Source organism: Myotis davidii, unplaced genomic scaffold (assembly GCF_000327345.1).
Source record: "Myotis davidii unplaced genomic scaffold, ASM32734v1 scaffold914, whole genome shotgun sequence".
Taxonomy (NCBI): Eukaryota; Metazoa; Chordata; class Mammalia; order Chiroptera; family Vespertilionidae; genus Myotis; species Myotis davidii.
Window position 1 is genome coordinate 1,264,265 of NW_006285484.1, and position 10,412 is coordinate 1,274,676.

General features: G+C 38.6%; 1 protein-coding gene across 2 annotated transcripts in view; it reads left to right on the forward strand.

The window, feature by feature from the left end:
- ORC2 (origin recognition complex subunit 2) overlaps window positions 1-10,412 on the forward strand; it is a 29,465-nt gene that overhangs the window by 5,110 nt on the left and 13,943 nt on the right. For both annotated transcript variants that reach the window (XM_006756258.2, XM_006756259.2), the window contains exons 5-10: window positions 940-1,029; window positions 5,052-5,144; window positions 5,795-5,826; window positions 7,553-7,613; window positions 8,352-8,545; window positions 9,720-9,818. In XM_006756258.2, coding sequence (XP_006756321.1) covers window positions 940-1,029; window positions 5,052-5,144; window positions 5,795-5,826; window positions 7,553-7,613; window positions 8,352-8,545; window positions 9,720-9,818 — 569 coding nt within the window. The remainder of the gene's footprint in view (window positions 1-939; window positions 1,030-5,051; window positions 5,145-5,794; window positions 5,827-7,552; window positions 7,614-8,351; window positions 8,546-9,719; window positions 9,819-10,412) is intronic.

Below are 10,412 nucleotides of genomic sequence, written 5' to 3' on the forward strand. Positions count from 1 at the left end.
CCCCAATCGGCCCTGCTCTGAGCCCGACCAGGGGCTGCACCTAGGGATTAGGCCTGCCCTCTGCCACCCGGGAACAGGCCTAAGCCAGCAGGTCGTTATCTCCCCAGGGTTCGTTCCCAGACAGAGGGCACAGGCCGTGCTGAGGGACCCCTCTCCCCCCGAGTGCACAAATTTTTGTGCACCGAGCCTCTAGTATTAATATATTTCTCATGAGAAATGCATTGCTTCAAGTTTTTTCTCTGTAGTTGAAAAGGTAGGAAGTACTGAGTTTCTATTATAGGTATTTTCTCCACAGTTTGTTTTTTAATTGATTTTTAGAGAGGGGAAGGGGGTGAGAGAGAGAAAGAGAAACATCAGTCAGTTGCTTCTCACACATGCCCCAACCAGGGATTGAAGGATCATGGGTTCGATTTGTAGTTAAGGGCACATACTTGGTTTGCAAGGTGCATGCAGGAGGCAGCCAATCATGTGTCTCTCTCACATCCATATTTCTCTCTCTTCCTCCCTCCCTTCCTCTCTCTCTAAAAATCAATGGAGCCTGGCTCAGTGGTTGAGTGTTGACCTATGAACCAGGAGGTCACACTTGGATTCCCAGTCAGGCAGGGCCCAAGTTGCAGGCTTGGCCCCCAGTAGGGTGCGTGCAGGAGGCAGTCGACCAATGATTCTCTCTCATCATTTATGTTTCTATCTCTCCGTCCCTCTCCCTTCCTCTCTGAAATCAATAAAAATAAAAAAGTAAAGTAAAAAAAAATAAAATTTGTAAAAACAGTATCATAGTCTGTTGTGTATTTTTTTTATTTTAAAAGATTTTATGTATATTATTAAACCTTTATGTAAGGTAGTGATGGGTACAAATTTAAGTTTTTAGTTAAAACTTTGTCCTTTTTTTCTGTTAATTAAATTCAATTTTTTCTAAATACATGTTGTATTTTCTTTCAGAATCTTTGAAAAATGGCTCTGCTACCGTTGGTGGGAATAAAGTTTATTCTTTTCAGAATAGGAAACACCCTGAAAAGATGGCTAAATTAGGTATGTTGATTTTTGTAATCACTATTCACCTTTTCTAAGAAGGTGTGTTTAACCACATTCCCCATTGCATTCCCTAAAAGAATGATGAGGGATGTCATTGTATGTTATTGAGCATACTTAAAGTTATTAGTTTTTGTTTTTATGTGTTCAGATGTCTTCTGTTCTCAGCTAGATTATAAGCTTCTAATAGTAGGAACCCTGTCTTCCTTTTCTTCCCACAACCTCTAACATAGGTTCTTAACAAGGTTTTGTTCAGTAAGTGAGGCATATTCTGAATTTGTTACATAAGGGTTTTACACTATATATATAGAAAACTATGTATATAAAAGTGTTGGGAATGTGCTCTTCTAACATTTTTTTACCCAGGTTACCATTTATACCAATTACACATGAATTACTGATTTTCAGAGAATAAAGCATTAAAATTAAACTGTCAGAAAATAACATGTGAAAGCACTTTGAAAATTAAGGTGGTCCATAAGCATATGAAATTCTAGGAAGACAGTAAACCCTTGACTTTGCGGACCTCAATATAACAGACTTCAGATTTAATGAACAAAATCTCCAGTCTATATCTCATATATGAAAATTAACACCCTGTTAGTTTTAAAATGCTTTTAACCAAGATTTGCTTATAATGAACAGTTTATATTTTTTGTTATTATTTCACTGTTATTTTTAATAAATTTTAGCAAATAGGTCATATGTTGGAGAAAACACTGTAGTAATTTTGCTGACATAAATAAATACTATACATCTACAACTATAGTCTACATATTGAAATCCAAGAATCACTGTTCATAAACAGTATTCAGCAAATGATTTGTACGTGATCACACTGCTGCAGTAATTGATTCTGTTGTCCCAGACATTACTTTCTGCAGCAGTTTTAACGGTGCTGCAAATGTTCCCACATGCATTAAACAGCCCCAGCTATGTACATTTGTTTACTTGCAGCGACTGGTGAATCATACATGCGTTTAATAGACCTATTCAATATAAATTTAAAATTGTAGTAATATATATAGAAACCTTTTCTGTGACATTAAACTTCATATGTACTCAATTTTAATTACACATATGTGTCTACATAAGTAAAAACAGGTGAACTAACCAATTTGTCAATTTTTTAACATGCACATTTGGAAAACCTCCTTTATTTATTGTATAACAGATTTTCGGCTTTAACAGACACCCCTTGCCTGAAAATTAGTTCATTATAATGAGGTTTTCCTGGTAAAATGTATCCTATATATATAAAAGCCTAAGTGACTGTGACCAGTCGCTATGATGTGCACTGACAACCAGGGGGCAGACGCTCAATGCAGGAGCTTCCCCCTGGTGGTCAGTGCGCTCCCACAGCCAACCTCCCGCTGCCAGCCTACCTCCCGCGGTCCTTCCCCCTGGCCGGCCTGATAGGCCCTGATCACTGGCCAGGCCGAGGGACCCCACCCATGCATGAATTCGTGCACTGGCCCTCTAGTGATTGTATAAGAGGGTTTATAATCTATCATAAAGCACCAACGTATATTGCTTAAGTGGTATATTTTTATGCCAATGACCATGTAAATGTTCAAGGTCAAGTGAAAAGCACTCTTGTTAGGTATTGACACTAATGAGGAACGTATAAGAAGTAATAAAACCTATTTCTGGCCCGACTGGAGTGGCTGAGTTGGTTGAACATCATCCTGTGTACTGAAAGGTTGCCAGTTCAATTCCCAGTCAAGGCACAGGCCTGGGTTGCAGGTTCAGTCCCAGTTGGGGCACGTTTCAATTGATATTTCTCTTTCTCCCTCTCTCTCCCTCCCTTTAATCCTTTGATAAGGGTTTAAAAAAAAAGAGACCTATTTCTGAAAATAATATGATTCATTCATTTGTAAAATTCAGTTTTTCTGAAAGGTGTAATATTAAATACATCATTAATTTTTAACCTAATGTACATACAGTAATTTATATTAATTGCTGTGTTTGTATAAATTAAGAAAGTAAAAATTTTTAAATCTGAAAAATGACTGAATTCTGTAGAGCAGTGGTTCTCAACCTTCCTGATGCCGCAACCCTTTAATACAGTTCCTCATGTTGTGGTGACCCCCAACCATAAAATTATTTTCGTTGCTACTTCATAACTGTAATTTTGCTACTGTGAACACTATGTAATTATATATGTGTTTTCCGATGGTCTTAGGCGACCCCTGTGAAAGGGTCGTTCAACCCCCAAAGGGGTCACGACCCACAGGTTGAGAACTGCTGCTGTAGAGTGTCTGAGAAACCAGAAAAATGCTAATGTAGTTATTAGAGGGAAGATCAAATAGACACCAAGATCAAAATAAAGCCCTGGGTTAGGGGTGGGGAACCTTTTTTTGCCAAAGGCCATTTGGGTATTTATAACATCATTTGTGGGCCATACAAAATTATCAGCTTAAAAATTAGCCTGCTATATTTGGTCAAACATTTAATGAACTCCCCCCTAATGTCTTGGCAGGGCCAGACCAAAAGATTTCTCGAGCCTCAAGTGGCTGTGGCGGCCCTACATACCCCACTCCTACCCTAGGGCAATGAAGCAGGACAAAGACCATTGGAGAAAGAAGAGAACTAATAGTGCAACCTAGGGAAGTAGTCAAGTAGAAGTTCCCCAAGCAGATCATCAAAATGCCCACAGCCATAGGATATGTGTATGTGCTGCAGGAATCTTAAATATAATGTTGTGCATTTCTGTCATGTCATGAAAAGATAGTTTTCTGGATAATTTGAGACTAATTATGTTTTCCAACATCTATGTTTAGTTAGGACCTCTGTTTGTTGTGATGCTCTTTAAAGAGCTTCTTTTACTTGTAAGTATTATTGCTAATTGTGCTTACATTTAAATATACCAATAAATAGAACGCCTTCATATTTTTAAATAACTTATGATCTGTCAGAAAATAATCTGTTACCTGAGTATAAATGATGATTAAATAAAATTGAGCTAAACATGATGTAGGGCTAGAAGTAGACTAGGGGTTAGATTGGAAGGCTTTGTAAAATACAGAAAACCTGTCCAGGATGAGTAGACAAATGCAAACAAAGAGCCAAGTAGAAAGGATGGGGGGAGTTCAACCAACTTGCAGAAAGATGACTTTAGGGAAATGGGAAACAGATTGGTTACATGGATCAGACAATAAATAACCTGATGAGAAGCTATCATTAGGCAAAGAGGAATTTTACTTTAAAATTTCCAATATGTTGCAGACCAGGTGTGTAAAGTACAATGCAAATAAATTGTTAGGAAAATGAAAATAAAAAAAACATGCATATATGCCCTTTTTTTATTATTAGAGTAAGTAACCATACATGGGTGACTCATTCTTTTTCCTTTCGAATGCTTCCTTTTTCCCCCCTTGATCCTTTTGTAGGTTAATAATTATTTAAAAGCAGATAGAATAATTTTGTTTCAATGTAAAACCAAAATGATCCCAGTCAGCTAAGTTACTTTGTATGTGGCTTTTTGTTGTGAAGTTTTTCCCCTATCCTATGGATCAGTCTTTTATCCAAAAATGGCATATTGTTCGGGCACAATGAGAAGGCCAACGCCTGAGCCTCAGGCAAACGCATAGGTAGGCTGTTGGAGAGGACGAGGACAGTGAAAAAGAGTAGCCAGGGACCAGGATAATGTTATTGAACCCAAATAAAAGAGTAACTTCAGAGAAAGATTGAAAATCTCTCATGAGTGATACAGAGAACCAAGGAGGGTAAGAAAAAGAAGAAGCCAGTGCATTTGTGGGGACTCTCATGAGTATCTTGGGTCAGTTTAAAGATTGGGGCATAAAACTGTGTGAAATAGGTTAGAAAGAGTTGGAGTCAGTAAAGTGGCTTTAATTTACAAAATTCAATCCCCCTCCCTTTTTTTAAGCGGAAGGTAATAGTAGCAGGCAGGCTTTTTTTTTAAAAAAAAAAAAAGACTTTATATAAGTGAAATAAAGCTATTTCCCCCTCTACATCTATTGTCTATTAAAAGGTATTTTATATCTTTGTTCTGTTTATAGCTTCAGAACTAGCAAAAACACCAAGAAAAAATGTGTCATTCAGTTTGAAGAATGATCCTGAAATTGTGACAAACATTCCTCAATGTAGCAAGGGTAAGATTTTACCTGTTATTTGAAGAGGGTTTTCTTAGTTGCTACAAGTTATAGTATTTACTTTTTTTTCCTTGTCATGAGTACATATTTACGTATTTTATTTTCTGAAAATTCATTCAACAACCTGTGTGCCTTAGTATACCCATGTTTAGCTATCAATAAAGATCTGTGCTGGTTGAAGTTGTGCAGATTGATAGGGCCAACTAGAAACAGTTGTAAAATCCTGTTGTTAAAAAAAAATGCTGTTGTCATTTGCTTGAGGTAGCCAATTGTTCCCAGAAGATTTGCTTTGGCAAATATTATTTGAAATAACACTTATAATTTGTGGAGAATTGTGCAGCAGTTGTTTTTGAGTGACCTATTTGAACTAGGTTGAACTGTGTCCTTTTAAAATAATGAATAATGAAAAGGGCTCCATTTTTTCTTGCTATATGAATGCTATAGAAGTTCAGGACACAGCTGTCACTAATCACAGTGATCACGTAATTAATAACAATAATTCAGCCTCGAGTGGAGATGCAATTAATTGAGAATTCAATAATATGTGATGGCTTCTGGGTAGAAACTGCAACTTTGCTTTTAATGAAGCTAGACTGTGATGAAAAGTGAAGTATTTATAGTAAATAATGGCTTTTTGTTTCATTCTTTAGGGCATTCGACTTCAGATGAAGTTCAATTGAAGGTAAGCAATTGACTAAAAAACTAGCAAAAACCTTAGTGTTACAAAGTAAAACAAGTTGAAAATAGAGCTTTCGTCTCTTGATTTGTATAGCGCTTTATGATTGACAGGTATTTGCCAATTAAATACCTAACTTATAAATGAAGAATCCGAGGTTCAGAGAGGTGAAGTGACTTGTCTGAGTTCACTTAGATAAAGAGGAAAGTTGGGAAATGAAGCCAGGTCTTTTGGACCCTACTGCATGCCTTTTCTGTGTTAGAATTATCCCTGGTATTTCCAACTTAGTAGACCTGGCCTGGAACTTTTTTATTTTTTAATACGTTTTTTTATTGATTTTTTACAGAGAGGAAGGGAGAAGGATAGAGAGCTAGAAACATTGATGAGAGAGAAACATCGACCAGCTGCCTCCTGCACACTTCCCTACTGGGGATGTGCCCGCAACCAAGGTACATGCCCTTGACCAGAATCGAATCTGGGACCTTTCAGTCCGCAGGCCGACGCTCCATCCACTGAGCCGAACCAGTTAGGGCTGGCCTGGAACTTTTATGGTTTGGTTTTGCTTTGCTTTTATAGATAATATTCTGTTGTTTCTTGGGGGATTGGACCCAAGATCCATGAAGTCCATTAGTCTCCCTTTTTAGGATTTACATTTGGAAACTACATTCCAGGTTAGCGGAAAGGATTTGAGAATTTTTATGCCCTCCTCTATGATTTTGTGCTTTTGTTTTTTCATTATGCCTTGTTAAGTGGCCATGGCTGGATGTGGGCAAGCCCAGATGGGCAAGGCGATCCATGATAATGAGTGAGTGGTGAGTGTGTCCAGGTCTAGGTGATTTTTGATTTGGACATCCTAGACTGTATATAGGCTAAATTCATGCCCTTTATAAGAATGTGAGTATTCAGGGCTATGGTTATGGCTTATGTAGAAATGTCCTATTTAGGCAGTCTAGGTGTGAGATTAGACATGTCAGAGTCTCCTTTATCTTTAATAGTGCTTCTTTCCTTGAGAGCTTGTTTGGAGGTTCTAGCAGGGGAGCGCAGCTACTCGTATACCCTTGACCGAAGACCAGTCCTCTCCTGGGGTGGGGTAGGGGGGAGGTCATCCTCTTCGACTGAGCGTGCAGCTTGGGAGGGACGCACATGGATCGGTGAGGGAAGAGGGGGACTCCCGCCTAGCCAGCCAGATCAGCCGAATCAACCCTGGCGATCAGTGGGGTGACAGATGTCGCAGCCAGATCGCCCTCACATCCAAAAAATAAAATAAATAAAATAAAATAATACTATAAAAATAATAAAAGTCCCATTGCTATATGCATAGGAATGCCTACTTTCTTGTTTACTCATCATCAATGGACATAAATACCTTTTAACAAAAAAAAAATTCTGCTAATCTGAAAAATATTTCAAAAGGCTGATATACTTATGTTTTTTCTTTATATAATTATAAAAAAGTACATACATACTTTACAGATATCTAGAATACAACTGCTAGAATCACACTAGGAATCTTGGAATTGTTGTATCATTTTTGTTGTGTCCCCCCCCCCCCAACAAATTCATTTGTCATTGTCTTCTAGTTCTAGGAACTAGGTTCATCTAGTTTTAATTAGTCTATTGTAAGCAAAATATTTTTATTTTCTAGCCTCTTTCACTCAGATCCATCATTAATTCCCATTTCATCATTATTATTTGACTATTTAAACTATATTGTTTCTTTATTTTTAAACAGAACAATGATAAAAGTGAATTTCTGTCAACAGCAACTCGTGCTCTAAGGAAAAGATTAATAGGTATGTATTCCTTTTTTTTAAATATATATTTTTATTGATTTCTTAGAGGAAGGGAGAGGGAGAGATAGAAACATCAATGATGTGAATCATTGGTCCGCTGCCTCCTGCATGTCCCCTAGTGGGGATCGAGCCTGCAACCCAGCATGTGCCCTTCACCAGAATCAAACCCAGGACCCTTCAGTCTGCAGGCTGATGCTCTATCCACTGAGCCAAACTGTCTAGGGCTGTATTTATTTTCCACTGAGTTTTTTTTTTTTTTAATATATTTTATTGATTTTTTTTTTACAGAGAGGAAGGGAGAGGGATAGAGAGTTAGAAACGTCGATGAGAGAGAAACATTGATCAGCTGCCTCCCGCACAACCCCTACTGGGGATGTGCCCGCAACCAAGGTTCATGCCCTTGACCGGAATCGAACCCGGGATCCTTCACTGAACCAAACTGGTAGTAGGTATGACTGACAGTTTCTGCCACAGATTCTGTGTCAGGCATTGTTATTTGCTTTACATACATTTCACTGTAATCTTCACAATGCTCTATTAAATTAGGCACTGTTAGTCTCATTTGATAATTGAGGAAACTGGTCCAAAAACTTAATATAACTAGTTCTGGTGAAATTGCCAGCAAGTAATGGCAAAACCAGAAGTCAGATTCTCTTACTTCAAAGCCCACATTCTTCCTGTTACCCCACACCTCTTGTTAAACTGCCAAATTTTCCCAATTGCTATTTACCCCCACAGCCCCAAGGTCTCATTCTGACAGCGAAAGTGAATATTCTGCTTCCAACTCAGAGGACGATGAAGAGGTTGCACAAGAATTTGAAGAGGACACTAATAAAGTCATACTGAGCCCCAAGACTCAAGCTCAGAATAGAGTAGTTTCAGCTCCTGTTTACAAAGAAACACCTCCTAAGAAAATGAAAAGAGATAAAACAGTAAGTGAAGAGGGAGACTTAAACCTTCAAGAAAAATTGTGTAATTTTGCAAAGATATGCTACCCTAAGAGAAGAGATCCAGATGGGGGAATCAGCATACTTTTTTTCTTCACTTCTCTATATTTTGTCAGCCTTTCACATAAATTCCCATGTATCTTTATCTATTTCTGGACTTTCTGTGTTGGCATGTTTGTATCCCTGTTTATCTAATAACTAGAGGCCCAATGCATGAAATTTGTGCAAGAATAGGCCTTTCTTCCCCCTGGCTGCCAACACCAGCTTCCCTCTGGCACCCGGGACCTGGGCTTCCCTCTGGCCACTGACAGGCACCTGGGACCTGGGCTTCCCTCCAGCTACCAGCAGGCACTTGGGACCTGGGCTTACCTCGCAGCCCCAGCTTTGTCCAGAAGGACGTCCAGTCTAATTAGCATATTATACTTTTATTATAGATACCGTAATGTATGCTGAAAATGACATATCAAGTCAGTTGTATAAAAATGAGCTTTTAATTAAAAAATATAGATTGGATAACTGGGGGCAAGATTTCTCAATGTATAGCTTATATAGTTTTATTTTTTGTAACATTTTTGATGTATTCAAGTAAATGTAGGTAATAAGTAACGTGGCTATGGATCCATGCTGAGCTGCTTGGAAGACATCATGGCTTGAGCAAAGGCTAATTAACCTGGTATTTTGTGTAAAGATTCAGAGCAGTCAGGAAGCCCACTGCTTGATGGCTTCTTATCCCATAGCCACCATGGAGGTTAGCCCTGCTCTAAATCAGTAGAACAAGTTTTATTCCATCTTACTGTGCTTCAACTGCAGTAATATTAAAGGATTTGCTCAGACTCTGTGAGGCAAGACAAAGGTTCTGATATGTAAACCCCCCCCCCCCTTTTTAAAGTTTAAGTGGAAATTATATGTTGAGACTTAAGAATTATTTTGGGGAATAGACTACTTTAGTCTAGTCATTTCTTTAACTTTTATGGTCCTAAAAGTTACTCAGTGTTATCACTGCAGTTAAGTTTGCTTGGTCCAAAATCTATGTTGCTTTGAATAGAATATACTGACTACCAAATAAAGAATTTCACATATGCTATTTTACACTACTATTACAGTCTGGTTCTGATATAAAACAAATATCTGAAACTAAGAAATTACTTTGCATTTTCAGAGTGACTTAGTAGAAGAATATTTTGAAGCTCACAGCAGTTCAAAAGTTTTAACCTCTGATAGAACACTGCAGAAACTAAAGAAAGCTAAACTGGATCAGGTATGTTGCAAAAAATGTTACTTCTAAATTTTTCTTATTGCAAGCTGATTTGAAGAGTTAAGTATACATAAGCAGAATTATTATCCAGATCAAATGAAACACAAATTAACGTGATGTAACTCTTACATATTTTATTATATACTAAACTAGAGGCCCGGTGCACGGATTCATGCACCAGTGGGATCCCTAGGCCTGGCCTGTGCCCTCTTGTAATCTGGGATCCCTCAGGGGATGTTGGAGGCCCAGTGCATGGTTTTGGCCCGATCTCCGCAGGCCTCTTGTATGTATATAAGATCTTTGGTTAATCTCTTCCCATCCACCCCTCTCCCCACTTCCCTCTGAGATGCATCAGTCTGTTCCATGTTTCCATGCCTGTGCATTGAGCATCTGCCCCCTGGTGGTCAGTGTGCATCATAGTGAACGGTCGAATGGTCGGATAGTCACTTAGGCTTTTATATATATACTAGAGGCCCGGTGCACAAAAATTTGTGCACTCTTGGGGCGGGGGTGTTCCTCAGCCCGGCCTGTGCCCTCTCGCAGTCTGGGACCCCTCGGGAGATAACGCCCTTCTGGCTTAGGCCTGCTCCCGGGCGT